The 24,683-nt window shown below is 42.8% G+C and overlaps 1 protein-coding gene across 4 annotated transcripts in view; it reads right to left on the minus strand.

Annotated features, from left to right (window-relative positions):
* COL4A5 (collagen type IV alpha 5 chain) overlaps positions 1-24,683 on the minus strand; it is a 3,591,008-nt gene that overhangs the window by 1,602,709 nt on the left and 1,963,616 nt on the right. For all 4 annotated transcript variants that reach the window (XM_044057208.1, XM_044057205.1, XM_044057207.1 and 1 more), the window contains exon 20: positions 5,130-5,259. In XM_044057208.1, coding sequence (XP_043913143.1) covers positions 5,130-5,259 — 130 coding nt within the window. The remainder of the gene's footprint in view (positions 1-5,129; positions 5,260-24,683) is intronic.

Below are 24,683 nucleotides of genomic sequence, written 5' to 3' on the forward strand. Positions count from 1 at the left end.
CACCAGTAGCACCGCTCTCATTTCCAGGATATTGATATGTAAGTGCGTTTCGTGAGCCTGCCACGTGCCTTGGACAGACCTGTCCAGATAATGACCCCCCACACCCTATCTGGGAGGTGTCCATGGTCACCATGGCGACGGGAGGCTGAAGGGCACAGGGTCGCCCCTGGTCCAGGTTGGACCGAAGCAGCCACCAACGTAGGTCCCGATGGCAAATTTCGGTAATCTGGACCAAATGGTTCAAGGGAAGTTCCTGAAAGGACCATTGAACCGACAGTAGCCATTGCAGCACCTGCATGTGCAGCCTGGCTAAGGGGACTAGAAGAATAGTCGAGGCCATCGTGCCCAATAACTGCAGAATCAGTCTGGCCTGAACACGTGATCTGGGTAACAAGGTTTGAACCTGAGACTGCAGGACCTGAATCCTTCCTACCGGCAAGAATGCCCGCATTCTTCTTGTGTCTAACTCTGCGCCTATAAAGGTAATACGCTGAGACGGCTGCAGCACAGATTTTCCCCAATTGAACGTGATTCCTAGTGAATGACCCAAACTGACTGTGGTCATAAGCGCCCGAACTAATAGATGCTTGGAGGTGGCAGTGAGGAGCCAGTCGTCTAGATAGGGAAACACTTAGAATCTTAGACTTCTCAAGTGAGCTGTCACTACTGACAGACACTTGGTGAACACCCTGGGGGCTGTGGTGAGACCAAAGGGCAGTGCTCAGAACTGGAAATGACTGGTTCCCAGGCGGAAGCGTAAATGATTCCTGGACTCTTGACTTATCAGAATGTGATAGTAAGCGTCCTTGAGGTCTATGGAGCACATCCAGACATCCTTCTCCAATAACGGGAGAATGGACTTGAAGGGTGACCATTCGGAATTTGGATTTTTTTACAAAGCGATTCAATGATCTGAGGTCCAAAATGGGCCTTAAGTCCCTTGTCTTTTTTGGCACCAAAAATAGTCTTGAGTAAGTTCCTGATCCGATCTGGTCGGCGGGGACAGGCTGGATGACTCCTTTTCTTAGCAGCTTTGAAACCTCAACCGCTGCTTGATCCCGCTGACTGGGTGGCACATCCGGGATTTTCCTGATAGGAGGAGGGGGGATCTTGATGAAAGGGATGAGATAGCCTCCGGTTATGGTTCAGAGCACCCACTGATCCTTGGTGATAGATTCCCATGCCTGTGGGTGTTCCGCAAAATGACCCCCCACTGGTTCCGGAGATGCGCAGTCGGGCCACGTCTCAGGGACGGGGAGTGTAGTATGGACCACGAAAGGAATCGTGGTCTCCAGAGTTATGGGGGCCTCTGCTGCCTCTGGGGCGGCGTCTTCCTGAATCCCCCCCCCTGCCTCTAGAGGGGGGATCACTTGGTGGAGTAGGGAAAGACCTTTGAGATTTCCTGAACCACATTTTCCCTCCTCTCTGGGCCTTGGGGTAAGGTCTAGAGGGAGCGGAAAAGCGGGCCCCCACGGCAGTCAAGGTCTTGCCCTCCTGCTCGCACCAAGTCAGTGTGTCCTTCACTTTGGGTCCAAACAGGGAGGACCCATCAAAGGGGGCGTCGGTGAAGGAAGACTTAAAAGCCTCCGCAAAGGGACACAAGCGTAACCAGGCATGTCTTCTAAGAGCCACGCCTGTTCCCACTGCTCTACTCGCCCCTTCGGCCGCATATGAGATGAGCCTCATGGACGAGTTGATTATCGAAGATAGGGTAGTCATCTGGGCGCCAACAGTTTGGGCTAACGCCTCAGGAAGATTACCCGTAAGAGACTCACCTAACTCTTTGAGGAGGTCCCTTTGGAGCCTGGTAAAATGACAAAGGTAATTCAGTGACCGCAGGGTAAAGGCCGCTGAAGAAAGGGTACGCTTCCCATACCTATCTATGCTCCTGGAATCCTTATTAGGAGGGTGAATAGACGTTGAAGCCTCTGCCACATCTTGCTGAGTGGCAGATGCCACCACCATCGCATCTACTGCAACTTCTTTAGTCAAAAATTCCTTTTGAGGAGGGGCTGAGAGGAACTTGTTAGGCCTGGCGGGCATTGGTTCCACAGAGTCAGGGTGTTCCCACACCCTTCGAAAAACTAAATCTAGTAATTCATCGAAGGGTGGAGACACCCAGGAGGCGGAGGGCTGGGCCCCAAAAGCCTTGAGGAAGACTGACTCCTCCGTGGAAGGGGTTTTGGACTGCCAGTCGCCTCTCTGTCTCAGGATCTCGAGGATATCTGAGAATGAGACGTCATCCGAGGATGATTTTGGGGACCCCTCCGCATCATCGAGGTCAGTATCTGATGTGATAGACTCATCCTGGGAGTCAATGTGCTTCCTCTTGCACAATTTTTTTCTTGGAGGTTCATCTGAAGCGGATTCAGAAGGACCTCCCGGGAGAGGGGGACCCCCCCCAAGGAGGTATCCTCAGACCCTGGGGCCCCACTGTCGTGGTAATGAAGCACACCAGAAGCACCAGTTCCCAAGTCTAGGGACGGTGAGGTAGAGGCTTGCTGAGCCGGCAGGGACATGGCCAGCGCACTCCTCATGGCCTCAAAAGCAGGACCTCCAGACTCTACGGAGGACACCGGCTGAGAGACCACGGTACGGGAATCCCTGGCCGACGCCCGAGGGAAGACTAGGCACCGAAGCTACCAGTTCCAAAGTGTTCCCCTCGGCCCCGACCGAGGAAGGTCCCGGTACCGAACCCTGACTTCGAGGACAAGGTAGGAATGATGGTCGGAACAGAGAAGCTCAGAGGGAGTCTCGGTTCTGACTGGACAACTCTGCTCCGCTCTACCGTCACCAACTCCAACAGCTCCGAGGAGGTTGGAGGAGGAATCGGATGCGTCGAAGTGGGGACCGGCTCCGGAGCTGAGTGGGCTGGAGCCGAGACCATTTTTGCAAAAACCGGGGACTGGAAAAGCCTCTGGATAACTCTGTCAAAATCTGAGTCTGACAACCTGGAGGATTTAGAGGAAATAGATGGGGGCCAAGGCGACTTCTCTCTCGGCTCCGATAGACCAGGGGACTGGCTCCGAAATGGCTCCAACACCATCGGCACTGGATCTGGAACTGTATGAATAAGCATCAGCGCCGAAGGGAACTTTGGGGCCGAGGGGGGAGAGTCTGAGCTGCACACCTCCAACGGCTCCGAGACCAAAGGAGCCGAAGCAGGTGATTCGCCTCTCGATCCCCCAACCTGCGGCTCTGACACCAATGGAGCCAAGGAAAGAGGTATCGAGGCAGACCCTTCCACCCGAGGCTCTGAAGCCATTGGAGCCGAGGAAGAAGAGGTCGACCTATGCTTCTTGGAAGTCAGTTCCGACGGACTGGTCGGAGCAGACGACCTTTTCTTTTTAGAAGCTGGAGAGGAAGGAGAAGCCAAAGCTTCCTCAAAGGAGGGCTTAATAAGGCCCTTAAGGATCAATTTATTTTTACGTTCTTGAAGGACCCTAGAGGAAAAAGCATGACAAACACTACATGTTTCCTGCAAATGTTTTGGTCCTAAACAATATACGCAAACAGCATGGCTATCAGTAATAGACATTTTGTAGTTGCACTTGGTGCACTTTTTAAAACCAGACTTCTGCTCTTTTGACATCCTATCACCCAACTATTTTTCACCACGAAAAGTAACCTTAAAGTAGGGCACGAGCCCTTGATTCAAAAACGGGACTGGCCCGAGATACAAAACATAAAATGGGCAGAAGCCCTCTAACTAAAAACGGGCTTAGCACGATAAAGCAGGATGTACAGTAGGGCAAAAAACAAACTTAACAGTAGACAAAATCAACACATTGACTCACAAATAAGGGCAAGGGCCCTCTAACTTAAATGGGCCTTGCCCGGTAAGTAGAGAAAATACCAATTACACTGAAAAAGGTTCACACACACACGTAAAGCTGTTAAAACAGCTGTTTGTTAAATTAGTGAAGAAAACCCTAGGTCAAAAGACCAAAAAGTAACAAAAAAAAAACACTTAGCTCCAGCCAAGTCGAGACCACGTCTAGCTTGAATAGCGGCAAACGAGATCTGGGGTAGCAGGCGTGGTGCATTCTGGGATAAGGGGTAGCCCACCCAATTAGAGACTTTGTTCTACTATATAGTGGCCGAGTCGGAGCCGATGGATCGGCTCCGAACCCATCAGTTATGAATGTAGGCCAGATAGGATCCCATTACATCAAACTATTTTGGTGGATGGTCAAATTTAGATCACTCCCTGTTTGGTGCTTTCCTTTTGATTATTTTCCAATAAAGACCATACCATAAGCATGCAAATCCAAACAAAAGTGGCTCTAGGCTGTCTCTGTGACACAGAGGGATGGAGTTTTTAATGTTACCCAGGTGACAGGGGGTTGATTAACAGTCCTGGAGGAATTAGGAGAGCGACATCTCTCCTTAGGGAAGGGAAGAGGACAGGCACTCAGTAAGCACATGATGTGATGCAATTTCATCAGCGGACATCAAGGAAACCACCACCCATGCATAAATACTGGAGGGTATCTTTGCTTGCTGGCAATATCCTTTATGGAAGTGTGGTGTGGCCAGCATGTCGGCCCATTGCATGCCCCTTTCCTTGTGAACTGAACATGTGGAATGGATATATGGCATAGTATGAAGCCCAAACTATCACTGATGTCTGTCTAAGTGATAGCTGCTTCTGGATGAACCTTATCCTGGTAATAGGGAACAAATGAGATGACTGGCTGATAGGGCATTGATGATCAGCAGTAGCAAAAAAAAAAAAAAAAAACATAGTTGTGAAGCTCGTAAGGCTACACAAGTTATTTCAATACTTTTATCAGCACTGACAAGAATGCCCACAGAACAAGTAATGTAATATGGAGGTAGACAGAAATGATTACTGGAGCAAGAAAAAAATATGAAATATGAAAGCAGATGGTCTTATGACTTTTCTCTTTAATTCAGATGTCAAGTATTCTAGCTCAGATTCCTTCATTGTGGTTAATGCCACAGGGAGGAGGATGAAAACACACACACACACACACACACACACACACACACACACACACACACACACACACACACACACACACACGCACACATACATAAATACATAGAGAAAAAGCACATCATGAACACAAGCACATGAATAACTAGATAACATATGTCCTTACCTGGTAAGCCAGGCTTCCCTGGAGAGCCAGTTGTACCAGGAAATCCATGTTCACCTTTTGGTCCTGGAAAACCTTGTGAGCCTTTCTCTCCTTTCTGCCCTTTTGAGCTAGGCTCTGGACCAGGAATAACCTAACAAAACAAAATCAGTCTCTGTCCAAAGGCACAATAACATTATATCATAACATTTCTATGTTGCACAGGTAACATTGCCTGAAATTTACTAAGAAACACATATTCACTACCTAACATTGAAAGAATACTTTCAGTAGACCACTTTATTTTTTTTTTCTTTAGTGAAGGCAGTTATGTCCCAGAAACAAGCAATGAAAAGAGGTAATAAATGAAACACTGGACATTGCCTCTATGGTGTACAAGGATAATGCCTTGTGACCCAAATGATCCAGATATGATAAGATACCCAGGTAGGGTGGTAGCATGCAGCTGATACTGGTTCATCCATCCTAGGTGGAAAGAGGCATTCTGGTTAAAACAACTCTATGAGTCCCATGGCGAAGCAGGAGTAAAACATGTAGCAAACAGGTTGGGAATGTGTACTTGTCTCTGTCACAGTCCTATATGCAGTAGCCTTCTGCCAGAGCATCTGCAGGAGCATACACAACAGCATTGATAGACGAAGGCACAGCATCCCACACAAGTGAGTATGCATATCAGCTGCTACAGGGTGGAAACTTAGCCCATTAAAAAAATAATACATAAACAGTTAAACAGACTAAAGGAAAGTTCATGGCTGGCAGGAAATGGGGAAAAAAATTTAAGAAAAAAATGAGATATGTTCATAACTCCTTCTTGGAATGTGTGGAGATGGTCATGTATACAACACAGCCTTTCTCTAAAGGAAGAAGAAGAGGAGAAGGCATAAACAAGGGGTTGGAAGGCAATGCTGTGCAAATCAAGAAGCCAGAGGAAAAAAAAAAAAAGATAGGTAATTGCTGGATATTCTGAGACTTGACAAGGGTGACATTGCCAGAAAAAAGTAAAGGATGGACTGGAATATGTGAAGTTTCAGGTTATTATATTCTCACAGGTGAGAGGAAGTATAAAGAGAAAAGTGATGGCATATATAAAAGATGTGAAAGCTTGCAAGGTGATGGAGGACGAAAAGGGCACAGGTAGCAGAGTAGAATGGAAGTCAGAATAATGCGAGTAAACTGGCAGTGAAACAGCATGAGCATGTGTGGTATGGAAATATTGCCTGCTAGACACAATTTACCACACTCCAAATACATAAGCCAATGAGGACAGCTACAACATCAGCATCCACTACAACTTATTGACTCATCTGAGTTTGAAACACTTTAGATTGGTTACAAGAAATTGTAAATGATTTCTCAAATATAAGCAGTCTTGTAGTGAATGTACTTCAGCTAGTCATCTTATGAGCAAATGTGACACAAATAAAAAAGCAGGAGGATAAGCTGCATGTACCTATACACATGTGGAACTTTGCCCCATGCCTTCCTTATTTAACTGTTTTCACGCCAATGTCACTGAACCTTGGAGAAAGACAATGTAGCATCTGTTTTGTTCATGCGCTAAATCACACTGACCTCATACCATCCCATCTCAAAAGGTGTGACAGTGTTGACTTTTCCAAGACAGCTGCAGACTGATCAACAGCTTAATTTAAGCTCTCCCAATCTGAAAAAAAAATGGATAGATAAAGGCCAGTAATTCTGCCAGTTTAAGTAAAATTCAGTTACTGGCTTGTAAGTGCACTGCCTGGATGCAAGCAAAGAAGAAACTTCGAGAGTGCCTGAAAAAAAAAAAACTAGAAAAGGTGAAGAGAAAACATTGACTGGAAAGAATCCTGCAGCTGTACAGCAAAAAGCAGTTCAAGCTCCAGCTATGGTACAGGAGATGGCTTCCATTAATTCAGAGGAAAAAATGAGTCACATGCACTCAGAGTTGATTAAAACAAATTAAACGCTGAAAGAATATATCAACTCAAATAAAAGGCAGGAAAAATAGAAGAAGCTTTAAACAGCTATTCTGATGAACTTATAAAACTGAAAAAAACAGGTTGAAATGAAAAAGCTGTCTTGAGTATGAGACTGCTCAATCAAGAAATGCGGTTGCAAAAAAATGGTAGAATTAGAGGAAAGAGTACTGAGAGAAAACCTGAGATTTTCTGCTGTACCAGAGAAACTGGAAGGAAAAGACTGCATTAATTTTATGAAAGCACAAATAAGTAACTGGACTGGTATTCCAGAGCAGGATTTGTTAATTGAAAGCGTACATCATGTGTATGATCTAAATCTGGCCCAAAGAAAGCAGGCAATACCTGTATTAATACAGATGCAATCATACCAGCAGGAAGAGTTGATCCTGAAAAAACTTTGGCAGAAGGGCAAAATATTAAAAACTGGAGACAGTGTTGAAAATTATTATTCACTGTACACCAGAGAGAAAATAAGCAAATTTATCCCAGCAATCAAGGAATGTCGAAGGCAGGTGTGAAACTCAAGCTGCTGTATTCAGCTGTCTTCAGAATATTTTTCGTGGAGGATCAAAGTCTTTTTTTTTTATGTAGAACAGGCTAAGAAGGAAATAAAAGATTGTAATCTGCTTCTCGTTATTCTAATAATAAAGCTCATAAAGAGGATTTGCCAGTGAAACCTTTTACAATGTTCCAAAGAAAAATGCTTGAGAGACAAAAAAGCACAGGAGTTGACGAGAAGAATTTGGGAGTACCTTGGACTTGAACCAGAATTTGGGGTTGGTTGATGGAGATGAAAAGGAAGATCAGCAATACTGAAATTAGTGACAAATATGAGACTATAAAGCATCAGTCACATTTGTGCAGTATGGCTTTACAAGAAAAAGTGGCTGAGAAAGATTAGGCTTTTGTTGCCTTTGTTAAACTTGTGGGGTGACTAAAGGCATACATCCCACTTCATGTCATTAATGCTTGGAAGAACACTAAAAGGAAAAAAAAGTAAGTAAAAAAGAAGTAATGTAACCACCATAACATTCCCTCTATTGTCCATTTTGATTTTTCCTCATCTAATGCATTCAGATCCGACTCTGCCATTGCTAAAGCTCGTGGCAACCAAGAACTCTCAAGCTTCTCCCTTACCCACAATGCACCAACCCCAATTACCACAGATCTTGTTTGCTGACTTTAGTAGAAAAGGCATAGTCATATTCAGAAATGGAGATGGCTATATACGGAGCTAAATAAAAAGGACAGAAATGTCCTCTAACCACTCTTTTCTCCATTCTTCCAGAAGTTTCAAGGATGGTGGTTGATGGGAGGGGAATTGAGGAAGAATGAAAATGGACAACACAGATAGAACAGTATTATGTAATTTCTTTATCTGAAGTTGTCAATTTTTCATTCTATCCTCAACGGATGGGACAGAGTCCCCAACTACCTAAAATTCAAGGTGGACTCGAAGGATATTCCTGAGCACCACTGAGCCAAATGATGCTCTTCCTCTAGAGACCAGATCCAATTTGTAATGAGAAACAAAGGCATAGGGAATAGCCCAGGTTGCTGCTGTGCATTTATCATCCATGGACATTTTGGACTGAAACACAGAGGAAGTAGCCATGGATCTAATTGAATGGGCTTGTAATGGTTTTGGTAGAGTAATGTCCAATTTGTTATAAACAAATGAAATACAGTCAGCCACCAAGATAAAGTGACTTTGGCAACTGGTTTTCCCAATTTTACTTCTGCGAATGAAACAAACAATTGGTCAGACTTTCTGATGTCTTTTGTTCTGTCTGGGTAGAAATGCAATTGTCAGCGGACATCCAGTAAATATAACATGTATTCAACTTTGTTAGAAAATGTAGGAAAGAATACCGGTAAATCAGTGGATTGACTGATATTAGATTCTGACACCACCTTAGGAAGAAAGCAAGCATTAGTCTGTAGTGTAACTCTATCCTTGTGAAAAATCAAGTATGGCAGTTTAGAGGACAAGGCTTGAATCTCAGAAATTCTTCTGGCAGAGGTAATAGCCACCAGAAAAATTGTCTTCCAGGAAAGATATTTAAGGTCATATGTAGCTGCTGGTTTGAAGGGAGATTTAGTAAGAGCCTGGAGTACCAGATTCAGGTCCCATGGAGGAGTAGGATCTCTAAAAGGGGGTCTTAGAAGAAAACTGCCTTTCAAGAAGGCTTTGCATAATTTGTGAGAGGTGACAGAGGAACCATCAAACCAATGTGAAACTTTGATATGGCCCACTACCTGAACTTTAATAGTAGATGAACTAGCTCCTCCTTTAAAAAGATGGGGCAAAAATTCAAGAATGCTATGTGTGGGGGCTGAAAAGGGTTCAGTATTATTTAGGTGAGCCCAGTGAACAAACCTGTTAGACTTGCTGAAATAGAGCTTTCTGGTAGAACGTTTATGGGAAGATAAAAGTATTTGATGAATAGGGGAAGACAGCATAGGTTGTCTGGCTATTAATGGAACTGGAGAAGCCGGGCAGTCAGCTTGAGGTTGATTATGTTATGAACCATGCCTACTGAGTGAGACAGAAGGTCTGGAGTTTGATCCAGAATCCAAGGTTGGTAAAGCAAGTGAAGCCAAAGGAAGGGGAACCAAATTTATCAAGGCCAGTAAGGTGCAATGTGGATGACTTTGCTCATTAACATGGCAGCTTTCTGAAGGAACTTCAGAATTCGAGGTATGGGTGGAAAAGCTTAGAGTAGACAAGGAGGCCAATTGTGAAGTAGAGCATCCCTTGGTGATTCCCCCGGGGGGGGGGGTTAGGGCAAAGTAGCTCCTGCACTTGTTTAAATGGGAGACATATGATTGCCACAAGGCTGGGCCCATTGATGGAAAATTATTTCCGTGACATTCTTGCTGAGGGACCATTCATGAGGCAGAAGAAAATACCTGCTCAGTTTGTCTATCACACTGGATTTCCTCGGAATATGTGTTGCTACAAGAAAGTGGTTGGATAAGATTGCCCATTGCCACATTCTGACAGCTTCTCGACGCAAGGGGTAAGATCTAGTCCCCCCTTGCTTGTTGATGTACCAAACTACTGACATATTGTCTGTTTGAACTGCAACAGTCTCCAAAGGGAGAGTATTCTGGAAGACCTGCAGTGCTAAAAGCACTGCTCTCATCTTTAGGTCAGTGATGTGCAAGTTGGCCTCTTCTAGGGACCAAGTGCCTTGGACTGTTCTCCCAATAAATTGCTCCCCCATCCTAGTTGGGAAGTGTTTGTAGTCAGTATGGCCTTGGGCTGAGGGGAAATAAACAGCTTTGTAGAACATGATCTGATCAAAACCACAACCTGAGATTTGTCTTGCAAGTCTGAGTGATTTGTATCTGATAAGACATGGGTTGGTAAAGTACTGACCATTGTGTGGCTAGCATCCACTGAAGAATTCTCATGTAAAATCTGGCTAAAGGTTCTAATGCTATTGCTGCTACCATGGAACCCAGAGCTTGAAGGGCCAGGCAGGCTGAAATCTTGGTAATGCAGATTATCTTTCTGACTGATTGTTTGGTCTGAAATCTTGAGGGTGGGAGTGAAGCTACGGTTGACTTTGTGATGAGTATCGCTTCTTTGAATTCTAGACTCCGAGTTGCTTTTAGTTGACAGTTTTCATAGTTGTTGGTTATCCCCAGAAAAAAGCAAGTCTGGAGAACCATCTCTTGCCCTTATCAGTTGATGCCTGGTCGGAGCGGAAATGATCCAGTCATCTAGATATGGAAACACTTGGAATCCTTGCTGTCCCAAGTGAGCTGCCACTACTGTCATGCACTTGGTGAACAGCCTGGGGGCTGTGGTGAGTCCAAAAGGCAGAACTCTGAACTGGTAATGACTGGCTCCCAGCTGGAACCATAAATACTGTCTGGATCATCTGTTCATCTTTATATGATAGTACGCATCCTGAAGGTCTGTTGACTAAATCCAGTCATCCTTGCCCAGAATGGAAGAATGGACTGAACCGTGACCATCCAAAATGTGGTTCATTCAACTGACTTGTTTAAATTGGTGAGATCCAAAATTGGTCTCCAGTCCCCTGTTTTCTTTGGCACTAAAAAGAAGCTTGAGTAATTTCTGGATTCTATTTGGTCTGGTGGAACCTCATGGATGACTCTCTTTCTAGCAGCGTTTGAACTTGAATTGCTGCTTGTTCCTTCTGACTGGGTGGGACATTGGGTGTTTTTCTTGAGTTTGGAGGAGGAAGAGAAAAAGGAATTATATAACCTCTGGAAATAATCCTCTGCACCCAAGTATCTTTTGTTAAGTCTAGCTAGGCTCTCTGTTGCCGGGATAAATGTCTCCCAAATGCCTCCAGAGGAGGGCAATTGGGCCTCCTTTCAGGAGTTCTGATAGGGTCTGTCAAAGAAGGATTCTCTGGACTCTTGGTTTTGCAGGCCACCTCTGCTGTGTGGGTGTCATCGTCCATTAGAGTTCTGTCCTATGCCTCTGGGGAAACCTCCTCCGCATGTGTCTTTGAACATACCCTGAGACTTCTTGAACCACATTTTCCAACCACACCATTAATTCCTGGAAAAGGATCTTTGAGGGGTCGAAAAACATATGCCCATGGTAGACAAAGTCTTTTCACACCTAGATAATGTGTCCTTCACCTTGGGGCCAAACAAAGACATGCCGTCAAAGGAAACATTTACGAACAAGGACATGAAGAGCTCCACAAAATCACACAAGTGCATCCAGACATGCCTGAACCCGCTGTTACAAGCAAAACCAATCTCAAGCAGGAATTAGAAATGGATTGCAGGGTAGATGACTAAGAAGCTACAGATGACTAAACTTCCTCAGAAACAACTCCTGAGAGGGTATTTGTCAACTCCTTAATCAGATCCCTCTGAAGTCTTGTAAAGTGTGCCATATTGTTCAGAGACCTTAAAGCGAAGGTCATTGAAGCATAGACATGCATCCCAAATTTGTCTATCACCAGTGACTCCCTGTTGGGGGGATGGACAGTGGAACTCTCCTAGGCAAGTTCCTTTTTGGTTGTTGCAACTACGACCATGGCATCAATGGGCATCCCTTTTCCCTAAAACTACTTGTCCGCCAGTAGTGTCATAATCTTATCTGGTCTCCGAAGTATAGATTCAGTGGTGTCATGTTTCTTCCACAGACATCAAGAGATCAACTCGGTGAGTTCATCAGCAGGCGCCGTCAACCAGGTGGTAGATGGGCCAATACTAAAGGCCACCAAGAATACGGACTCCACAGACATAGGGTTGCTGGGCATCCAGCTGCCTCACTGCCAAAGGTTTTCAAGGATATCTCCAAATGAGACATCTTTGGGAGGTGGCCGTGGGGGCCCTTCAACTTCATTGAATCCATATTGTTTGTGATGGACTCATCTGGTGAGTCTAGTTGCCTCCTCTTGCACGTTTTCTTCATAGAGACCTCCTCTGTGGGATGATCTGGAGAGGTATCACAAGAAGAAATCAAGATTCCCTGTGGATAAGCCTGGGGTCTTGGTACTGGCTGCCCATGTGGAAAGATTTGGTGAGGCTCTGAACACTGAGACATCAGGAATGAAGATCTAGGATCTGAGGGGATCAGATCCATCTGTTCTGTTGAGGCACAGAGAACTCTCTTCACAACCTGAAAAGCAGATCACCCCGGAAAAAGGGAAGACTTCGGATTCGATAAGGCAAGTTTCTGGACCTTGGTCATGCACCGCTCCAAAGGCAAAATGCCCAAGGTGGAAGCCAGAGTTGAGCTGTCCAGTGCTAAGGATCTGAGGTGCACATACAGCTTTGAAAGCCTCAAAGTCAACAGCAACATCTCAGATCCAACAGGGAAATTTCAGCTCAAGAGCTTTCTGGATCTGATAGGATTGGAGCACTCAGAGTAAGCTTAGGATCCAAGGATACAGCAATCTTTAGATCTAAGCAGCTAGGATTCTTAGACTCTGAGACCACTGAAGGAGTCAGAGGAGGAAGTTGTAGTGGAGGTGTAACTGAAAAAAAGGACCTCCCGACCCAGAGGGATAGGGGCTGAAGGGACACCCATCTGACCCTGCGCATAAAGTATCTTCCTCACCACTCTTTCCACATCTTCTTTTGTGAGACATCTGGAAGAATGAGGGAAAACACCGAAGAAGACTTAGGTCTGTCCAGAAATGGGAAAGGTACCCTGGAGAGTATAGGAGCCACCAGCAGTGAATACAGAGTCCTTCACAAAACAATTGGAGTAGAAGTTGTAGTATCAGCTGCAGTTGGATATGACATAGATAGTGTTGGATCTGAGAAGGACAGATCAGACAGTTTCAGAATCCTCTCTTTGTGATACCTGTCCTTTGAGGAGTACGAAGCACAGGAGGAAGAAGAAAGCCTCAGAGATGACGATTTTGTTTTTGTTTTGCTTTTTGGAGATTTCTTTCCATATACAGTCTCACGAAAAGATGAAGGCAGAAGACATTTCTGAATGAGTTAATTCTTACATTCAGCTAATGCTCTCAGGTTAAACCAATGGCAAATAGAATAGTCTTCCTGCAGACGAAGTAGTCCTAAACAATATATGCATAAAGTGTGGTCATCTGATAAAGGAAGCTTATGCCCACACGTAGCACATTTATTAAAGCCTTCTGGAGCTTTATCCACCAAACTACTATGCCAACAAAACAACCAAGAAAGGGACGGAATTAACATTTCTTCTACTACTATTTTTTTAACAGAATAGGAAAAAAAAAGAACAGAACTACTACCAGCAATGGTACTGCAGAAACTACATAAAATGTAGTACTTGGGAAAGATACTAATGATAGTATCAAGAGGTACGTGAGTCCAAGAAAAGGGAAAGGAAAGTAAGAAATTTAACACAAGAGAAGTGAAAATGGGGTGTGACAGGTGAAGGAAAAACAATCTAAATAGAGAAGGGAGAATTAACCACATAAGAAAAAAAAATTATAAACTTATCTAAATATCGCCTGAGAGTGTTGGAAACTGTATATTTCACTGAAAAGCAGCAAACAAGATTTGGGGTAATTGGGGTTGGTGCGTTGAGGGTAAGGTTGAAGCTTGAGAGTTCCTGGTTGCCACAAGCTTTAGCAGTGGCCAAGTCGGATCCCAGGGAATCAGATCTAAACCCATCAGATGAAGACAGATACAGTTTTTGCTCTTAACAGTATTTGTATAAAACACTTCATGATGAAAGAGGATGGCAGGGAGAATGTGCAACTGACCGGGCACTGTCTTGTTAAGGGTGCAACTTGGTCATGTAAAATAAAAAAATATATATTTTTTTAATCAGGTATATTTGTTTTTATTTCCCTGTAAGAGAAGAGTACAGTTGTGTACACTTACCATAAATGTAGATGTTCAAGTGTATTCACCGTTGCAGTTATTACATTTGGGTAATCTGCTGGCAGGTTGCCCTCAGTCAGCCTGAATTCCAAAGTCTTGGGTCCTGCGTCAGTTGTTGTCTTCTCTTCCATGACGTCAGGGGTATAAAACATGCAGCCGATGCCATTTTCTTTAGTTTTTCTTGTCTCCAAAAAGGTAGCAATACAATATATATATATATATATATATATATATATATATATATATATATATATATATATATATATAAATACATGATAAACTTTACCTTCATCTACAAGCAAATACACCACATAGGTTGTAGAAGATAGTGAAGGAAAGATAAACTTCAGAATGACAGGGGGGATGGTGGGAGGGTAACCTGGACTGCAACAGTGAATACACTCGAACATCTACATTTATGGTAAGTGTACACAACTGTATTATGTTCTTTGTATTTCACTGTTGCAGTCATTACATTTGGGTAGAATCCCAAAGCTATGATTGGGAGGCTGGAGCTAAACAGCATTAGGTGCGGCTATAAGGCCCTGCTGCACTGCAGTGGCAAAGCCTGGCCTGGACTTAGAGTAGAGAGGCAAATGGTAATGCTTTGTAAAAGTGTGAACTGAACTCCAAGTAGCAGCCTCTGGAATGTCTTTGGTTGGTACTCCTCTGAGAAAGGCTGCTGAAGTAGCTGCAGCTCTGGTGGAATTAGACCTAATGGCCTTGGGCACAGGTTTATCATGGTGTAAGTAGCAGAAACGGATGCAGTGGCTTATCCACTTTGAAATTGTCTGCTTTGAAATAGCCTTTCCTTCTGATCCTGCAGCATATGACACTAGTAATTGCTCAGTTTTTCTTAGAGCTTTAGTCCTGCTCAAGTAGAATCTTAGCTGTCTGTGTACATCCAAGGAATGCAGAATTCTCTCCCCTTTGTTCTGAGGATTTGGATAAAAAGTTGGCAGATGAATTGCTTGGTTAAGAGCCACACTGGAAACCACCTTAGGCATAAAAGTAGGATTTGTCCTCAAAGATACCCTGTCCGGGTAAAATATGATAAAAGGCTCTACAGCCATGAGGGCCTGTAGCTCTGAAACTCTTCTTGCTGAAGTAATTGCTAGTAGCAGAGCTGTCTTCCATGATAAGAACTTTATATCAGCGGTAGCAGCTGGTTCAAATGGAGGCAGGGTGAGCTTTTCCAACACATAATTGAGGTCCCATGCAGGTAATGGTGATCTTCTAGGGGGCCTTAAATTTTTGGCTCCTCTAAGATACTGCTTTAGTAAAGGATGAGAAAAGATTGGTGGCTCTGTGTTGTAATGAGCTGAAATGGCAGAGGCATAGATTTTGATTGATGAGAAAGATAGGCCTTTGTCAAGCATCTCAGTTAAGTATTGCAATATCTGAGGAATATTTGGTTCTGCTGTATCAGTTCCTTGTGCTTGATTCCAAGCACAGAATCTCTTCCACTTGTTAGCATAAGATTTTCTACTACTAGGCCTTCTGGCTTCCAAAATGACATCCATCACAGCTTTACTGAGAGGTGTTGTTTGTATGACTACATGATTAGCCAAACTGCCAGGTTTAGAGCCTGTAGTTGATTGTGCAGGATCTGATTGTTTTGCTGGGACAGTAGTTGTGGTCTTTGAGGCAAAGTCCAAGCTGGGTATTGAGACAAGCTCCTTAGGACTGGGTACCAGTATTGGCTAATATCATCTTTGGCTTCTCTTGTCTGACTTTTAGGAGGACCTTGGGTATGAGAGGCAGAGGAGGAAAGGTGTAAACTGACAGGTTTTTCCAACTGAAGGATAGGGCGTCCACTTTCCATGCTTGTCTGTGATAAGTCCTTGTGCAGAATCTTTTCAGTTAGTAATTTTGAGGAGAGGCAAATAGATCTATGTCTGGGCTCCCCCATTTCTCTGTTATCATGCTGAAGACTTGTGGATTTAGTTTCCACTTGTGAGGATCCATAAGGTTTCTGCTTAAATGGTCTGCCAGAGTGTTTTGTTTTCCTGGCAGGAATTGAGCTTGAAGATGTATTTGGTAGGTCAAAGCTGTGTCCCACAGTGCCATGGCTAATCTGCAAAGGGGTATGAGTGTGTGCCCCCTTGCTTGTTTATATACCACATGACTGTGGTGGTGTCCGTCTTTATCAGTAGTTGTCCTGGATGAAGTAAGTCCTTGAAGGCTGTTAGGGCATTTCACCTGTTTCTGAACAGCTAGCATCTCTTTCTGGTTGATATGTAGATGCATTTGTTTTGGTGCCCATATGCCCTGAATGCATCTTCCTACCATGTGGGCTCCCCAGGCATAATCTGATGCGTCTGTTGTTAAGGTTTGGCTGGCAGGTGGTAGAGTGAAGGGCCATCCCATGTTTTGGTGACAGGCCTTTGCCCACCACAGAAACTCCTGTTGCAGGCAGGGAATGAAAGGAATCATTGTTTCCAGACTGTGTGAATGTTGACTCCATAAACTTTTTAGGTACCATTGAAGTTTCCTCATATGCAGTTTTGCACATGGAATTAGTAGGATGCAGGATGCCATGAAGCCCACAGCCTGCAGAATATGTCTTAAAGAAGACTGGGTTTTTGTTGCCATCAGTTTGAGTAAGTAATCAGTTGCCTTTGTTTGTCTGGTGTAAGGTAAGCCATCTGGGCAGTTGTATTCAAGCTTGCACCCAGGAATGTTATCTTTTGAGAGGGTACCAGTTGAGATCTCTTTTCGTTTATTGTGTACTCTAGGCATGTTAGAAGCCTTTCCACAAATGCCAGGTGTCAAAGAAGAGTGTCCTTGTTCTCTGCTTGAATGAGACAGTCGTCCAAGTAAGGATACATCTGTATACTTCTTTGTCTGCAAAATGCAATTACTGGTGCCAGGCACTTTGTAAAGACCCTGGGCGCAGTAGATAATCCAAAGGGCAGTGCAGAGAATTGGTAATGCATTAAGCCAGCCTTGAATCTGAGGTATCTTCTGCACAGTTGTCTTATTGGGACATGCAGGTATGCCTCTTTTAGGTCTAATGTCACCAGCCAAGCATTCTTGCCCAGCATAGGCAGAAGCTGCTGCAAAGTCAGCATTTTTAATTTTGGAATGTCCAGGTTGTTGTTGTTGTTGTGTCTTTCGGCTTTTCCCATTTAGGGGTCGCCACAGCGGAACTCCGGTCTGCTAATGATTGGTAGTTGATTTTTACGTGCCGAGTTACCAGCCCTGACACACAACCTTCAATGAAGGTACGCCCATTCCAGGTATGTGTTCAAAATTGATAAATCCAGTACTGGCCGCCAGACCTTGTCCTTTCTGGGTACCAAGAACAGTCTTGAGTAAAAACCTTGTCCTTTTTCCTGTTCTGGTACTGGTTGAATGGCCCCCATATCCATGAGGGGCATAACCTGTTTCTGTGCCTCTGCCCATTGATTTTTGGGCAGTTCTGTCCAACCATTTGCCACTAGCAGAGTGTGGAAATGGAATCTGTATCCCTGTGATACTATGTTTAGTACCCACTTGTCCTGGGTTATTAACTGCCAATTTTGAGCAAAAAGTGCTAATTTCCCCCCTAAGGGTGCTGTCAAAAGATAAGTGCTTGGTGTAGGCAGAGGGAAGTCATTGGGACTGTTTTCTGTAGGTTTGCACTTTATCTCCCCCTGATTTGGAGGTAGATGCGCCCCATTGCTTTGACCTGTATGAATCTTGCGCCTGGTATCTGGAACCCTTTGGGCATCTGGATTTGCCCCTTTGAGCTCTGTCTGACACAGGAAAGGACCAATTTTTTGTAGGCCAGTGTCTACTGAATCTTGGTGGCTGCACTTGTAAGAAGTCTTTAACAGTTTGCATAGACTTAGCTTTGTCTTCCATTTTCTTTAAAACCTCTTCTGCCACCAAACAGAGAATCATGCTGTAAAGGTGCATCTAGCAATTTAGCTTTAACATGATCAGGCAAATTTTGTTCCTTTAACCAGGCATGCCTCCTAATCACAGATCCAGTAACTGCGCCTCTGCAGGAGGCCTCTAAGGAATCAAAACCACATTGCAAAGTATGCTTTCCAACTTATTCAGCTGCATGCAATAATTCCTGCAATTCTTTATTTTCTGCACTTTCTGAAATCAACATCATTTTCTGTTTCAGCAATCCCATAACATGTTGTTGGTACTTAAGCAAATGAAATTAACAGTTTAAGGCCCTGACTGCCAAGGTTGCAGATGTATAAACCTTTTTTCCCCATCTGTCTACTGCCCTTGAATCTCTGTCAGAGGGGGTAGGATTTTTTGCTGTTGAGGCCTTAACTCCCTTTGGACCCTGTGAAATAGTTTCAGGATCAGCAGCAGGGTTTCTAAATAAAAATTTATGTGAGTCCGTGACCCTGTAATATCGGTCAGGCTTACTGGGAGCCAGAGGTAAGGAGTCAGAGGTCAAGCTTGACTCCGAAAACACATCATCCACAATGTCTAAAACAGGGGGATTGGCTAAAGGCTTGTGCTGAGGGAGAAGAAGGAAATCCCTGAGCCTCTTTTTTGATTCTAAGAAGTCTCGACTCTCCCAGTGAAAATGCTCCCTCAAAGTATGCAAGGTTTCTCCAAATGAATAATCCTTTGGAAGAGATGCAGATGGAATAGACTCCTCAGCATCAGAATCCTCATAGGGAGGTACAGATAATTCCTGATCAGAAGAGGAATCAGAAGAAATAGAAACCTGATCTAAAGATTCATAATCAGTGTCTTGCCTAGGCCTCTTATCTGGAGGGGGATGGGTACCCCCGATCAAAGTAATAAGGTCTTCAGCCATTTTGATCATCTGTTTTTTTTAGGCATTAGAGGCCTGTGCACGTGGCTCATGCGTAATTTTTTTAGTTTTAGAAGTTGCCTTTGTCTTTGGTTTTGCAGCTGTCGTAGGTTTGATATATAAATGTTGAGGTCTGAATACACCCTCAGAAGCCGGTGCCTGCTCAGCAGCTCCGGACCCATCCGAGGGAGATACATCTGTCGGTCCAATACCTTGAGTAGCTTGCGGCATGGGTGTTGGTAGAGGCCTGCGACTTGAAGGTAGCGGGTATCAGGGGCTGCAAAAGCGCCTCACTGAGTACCGGCGACTGGCTTAGGAGAAGCTTTGTCATCGGTTTTGGATCTCGACTGCCTTTCTCTGTCCTTTTCTTTGCATTTTTTATGTACTCCGGTAGTCGGATTGCTATCCGACGACATTTCTGGGTAGTTAAATCTGTTTCCAAAATACTTTGATGCAAAAATATACAGACGCTTAATAGTGCGTTGGTTAAATCTAGCACAAAACCGACAGCCAGGAACATTGTGATCAGGGCCTAGGCAAGGAATACAGTATAAATGGAAATCCGTATGAGGTATTTGCTTCCCACAAGTAATACAATTATTAACTTTTTCTGACATTGATAAAAAGCAAGAAAAATGTTTCCCCAATGGGGTACTTAGCTTTAGTGAAGACTTTGGTTCTGAAACTCAAACTCGAATATTTCAGTAGTCGGCTGACCGGCACTTGCGAAATGCTTCTGCTTCGGGCACCACGCGGCAAGAAAGACTAAAGAAAATGGCGTCGGCTGCATGTTTTATACCCCTGATGACCTGACGTCATGGAAGAGAAGACAGCAACTGACCTAGGACCCAAGACTTTGGAATTCAGGCCAACTGAGGGCAACCAGCCAGCAGATTACCCAAATGTAATGACTGCAACAGTGAAACACGAAGAACATCAGCAATGCATATGTTCTAAACAGATGTCAGAGATGCCCCTATTGCTTACATCATCTTGCTTCAACATCATCCCCTCTACTTACACAGCCAATCACAGGACTTTTTGATGTGGAACTGTGGTGCAAGAAAGACACTTTCTTGAGCTGTAAATTTGGTTTCCATAGCAAGCTGAAGGATGTAGTGTTTTCCCAATCAAAACTGTTCACTGTGGTCATATTTGCTTTGTCAGAAGAGAGATTACGGCAGAAAAAAGAACGAGATGTCTCTGAAGTAAGTAGGATTACTTACTAGTTCATTTTGGTGCTTTTGCATGCTTGGACAGACCACTGAAGGGGTCATTGGGGGAACTGTTTCATTTTGGTGCTTGTGCGGACTTGGACAGTCTACTGAAGGAGGTCACTGGGGGAAATGTTTCTTTTTGGTACTTGTGCTAACTTGGACAGACTACTGAAGAGGTTGTTGGGGAAAATATTTCATTTTGGTGCTTGTGTATACTTTGACAGACTACTGAAGTGGTTGTTAAGGGAAATGTTACATTTCGATGCTTGTGCTTACATGGACAGACTACTGAAGGGACTGTTGGAGAAAATGTTTCATTTTGGTGTCACTGGAGTGCTTGTGCGTACTTGGACAATCTACTGATGGGATCTTTGTGGGGGAAATGTTAATTTTCGTGTCACTGAAGTGCTAGGGAAATGACTAATTTTCATGTCACTGGAGTGCTAGCACATACTTGGACAGACTACTGAAGGGATCTTTAAGGGGAAATAACTAATTATTGTGTCATTTGAGTACTAAAAATCACTGAAGGGATTTTTGGAGGAACTGTTTCATTCCAATATCATTTGAGTGCTTGTGCACACACAAACTACTGAATGGGTCTTTGGGGGAAATGTTTCATTTTGGTGGTTGTGCATACATGAAGAAACTACTGAAGGCATCTTTGTGGGAAATTATTCATTTTGGTGCTTGTGCATACATGGACAAACTACTGAAGGGTCCTTTGCAGGAAATGATTCATTTTGGTGTCATTTAAGTGTTTGTGCATACGTGGGCAAAGTACTGAAATGATCTTTGAGATAAATTATGGACTTTGGTGTCATGTGAGTGCTTGTGCATACATGAAGTGATCGTTGGGGGAAATAATTTATTTTGATGTCAGTGAAATGCTTGTGCATAAAGGGTCAAATTACTGAAGGAATCTATATGACATTTAGAGAGAAAAAAAAAACAACAGCTGCACTGCTTGACAGGCAGCAATGCAGCACAGCCAACCATAACTTTAATGCATATTCTTGATTTTAAAGAGGTATCTGGTAAATTTCTCTACTATGACTCACCAGATATTAAACCCTTGATGATTAGGCTCACTGAAATCTTGTGTTTTTTGCAAGGGGGTAGGCTTCCCTGCATCTGTAATGTGAGAGTGAGTCACCCACACTCTCCAAATTTATAACACTAGTCACTTCATCAGCATTGCAAAAAAGTAACATATGTCTTTGCCTCTCATGAAAGCAGTGTCAAGGGGAATACCTCTCAACTTCTTTAGAACAAGAATTCAGGACAAAGCCTAAAATAATGAGGTCAAAAGCCCCCAGACAGGGACAGGTTTTAAATACTGTTCATATAAAGTTTAAACTTAGAAAGTTTTTAGAATAACATAATTTGTATTGGTATGCATTTAAAGGAAATGATGTCTGAACCACAACTGTATGTTATTATTTAATGAGTTCAATCCTCACTGATTTGCCAGAAAAAATCAAGTTGTATGATATGATAATCTAGACATTCTGCAAAAATCTGGACAGTTGAGAGATCTGGTCAGGGGCCACAGCTATGTATCCAGTATATATTGCTTAATACTCTGAAAGCCAGTTTGTTGCCTAGGTGAAGTAAGGAAAAAAATCAATCAACAGTGAGGCCTCACTGTATTCTTAATATGCATCTTGAGGTCTCCATTAGAATACCTTGAAATAATCACGATTACTGCACATTTGCAGAATAACAAATTGTGCAGCCCAAAGTATTATACTGTATGCCTGAACCAGAGGTTGGTATATGGCTTCAGAAACATTTTTTCCTCTTGTGTTTCAGCAGGTGAACAGTATCATAAAACAAAACAGTTGCATGTAATGCAGTATAGAAATAGTTACTAGATTTCATGCTTAGGATTACTACTGGGCTTTTATAAAACGTCTTTTAATTAAAATTAAGCTAACTGTAGCTCAAACACTTCCTTTACTGATGACTAGCATTAAAATTGTGTGTGTGTGTGTATATATATATATACACACACACACACACACATATATATATATATATATATATATATATATATATATATATATATATATATATATATATATATATATATACACACACACACACACACATATACATACCTATCATGGTTTATTTTGTGAAGTAACAAAAGAATTTTGTGTGTGTGTGTGTTTATAAGTTCATGGGTTAGTACTAGGCTATCTACCCTTGTAGGACATCTTAAGCCTAGCTAAATTTATCATCCCAAAGGTAAGAATCAAACTCAGTACTTTGTGTATATGAGATAAACCCAGTATGACTCATACTGTCAGAAGCAACTTAATCCAAGGGACCATTTTTTCCCCAATAATTTTTGACTTTTTCTGTTGCTTATTTGCTTACACTTTGCATTTAATTTTATTACTTTTTTTAGGTTTGGGGGTCATTTTATAACTGAAGTAAGGCAATCAGACGTGCAGCCTATATTGTCTACTACAGCACACCCCTGTTGCTAAACAGTAAACATATATTGTGTAAGTGTCTTGTATCTTATTATGCCATTGGGGCTTACTGTTAACAGACGACCATACACTACTCTGTAGATGATCTAGTGTTCTCTGACCTAGCACTGACTATTGAAACATTATGTTAGACCCGCGGTCGTGGTGCTGCGGTAGCGTTGTCACCTCACAGTAAGACACTGTCCGGTTCGATTCTCAGCTAGAGCGTTTTCTGCGTGGAGACATGCATGAAGGACTGGTAACTCAGCACGTAAAAATCAACTACCAATCATTGGCGGACCGGAGTTCTGCTGTGGCGACCCTTAACCGGGAAAAGCTGAAAGACACAAACAATTGAAACATTGTGTAACAAGGAGATGTCTGTATGATGCAAACTTCAGGTACAAATGGTGCCACAATGCACACTAAGCATTTTGTGCAGTATATATTATGAAGGCTCAGGATGTATATTTTAGCTGCTTCTCCCTTGGGTCATGATTTTTCTGTCTGTGCCACAGCCTCAATTAGTTCAAGTTTACCAAGCCACTAATAGTATAATTTATTAATGCTGCTTTTGGCATTTGGAATGTACAGCAAACTCCCTCTTATCCGGCCTCCTCTTTAACCAGCCATCAAATTTCTGCTGTAGCCCTAGCAAAATACAACAGAGAAGAACAACACTTACTCCACCTATGGCCTAAATAATGACAGACATTTGAGTTTTAGACTTCATATTCATTAGAAAAACTCATACTAACACAAATCCTGTTATTCTAGCTGATTTATAACCTATAAATGTTGTTTCGTATGCTTTTTCTGATTAACCAGCTATTTGTTTATCCAGCCTAAGGTCCGGTTCCAGTGAGACCAGATAAGAGGGAGTCAAATGTACCTCCAAAGACCTGTAGACTGTGCTAAATTCTGCTTTATTTTTAGTCTGTGTAGTTTCTTTAAATTGGTAAAGCTGTGTTGTGTTTGGTTTTGGTTATACATTACATGACAGTCAAATGATTAACTCTGAAAATGCTTTAAACTTTCTGTTTGGACATGCTTTAGAGCATCCTGGTCTTTTTTTTTTTTGTGAAAAGTTGTTGTCAAGGCATTTTTTCCCAACACCTGTTAATTTTTTGTTGTTGTTGATGTTTTGGGGGGATGGGTAAATGAGATTCCTGCTCTGAGCTCCAAATGGCATAGCTACTTCTCTGTGAAAAAAATTGCATGTTATACAGTAAAGTATTTACACCGATTGTTATATGTGATAAAGATATTAAAGTGAACAAGTAATTTTTCTTCTTTTTAGTTGTTAAGAAATGTAGGCTTACAATGTAAAAAAAAAAAAAAAAAAAAAAAAAGAAGAAAGGCTGGACAAAAGCATGTTTAAGTTAATAGGCTGTAATCTTTAGCTATTGGGGAGGGACTTTTGTGTGGGCAGGTGGGCTCTGGAAATAAGAGACCACGGTGTATGTAATGAATAAATTTTTTTTTATCAAATAAATGTTCAGTGTGAGTTGAGAAGTCTGCCACTGAGGGCAGCTGTACATTCTGTTATGTTTCCATGGAAACAAGCTGACTAAAGGTGAAGGCAATACATCTTGAGGGGTCTATACATTGTCTGCTGAGAGAAATGTAAAATTAAAAGGTACAAGGACAAGCAGCTAAGTAAAAAAAAAAATCGAAATTATTGGAAGTGAATATATTCCTTATATACTTCAATGCGTTTACTAGAACAGTTAAAGATCTAGTGGTGCCATCCCATTCTGATTATTACATGGGCTGGAATGCACTCTGTCCTC

The sequence above is a fragment of the Protopterus annectens genome, chromosome 15.part0 (genome assembly GCF_019279795.1).
Source record: "Protopterus annectens isolate FY-2018-M chromosome 15.part0, PAN1.0, whole genome shotgun sequence".
Taxonomy (NCBI): domain Eukaryota; kingdom Metazoa; phylum Chordata; order Ceratodontiformes; family Protopteridae; genus Protopterus; species Protopterus annectens.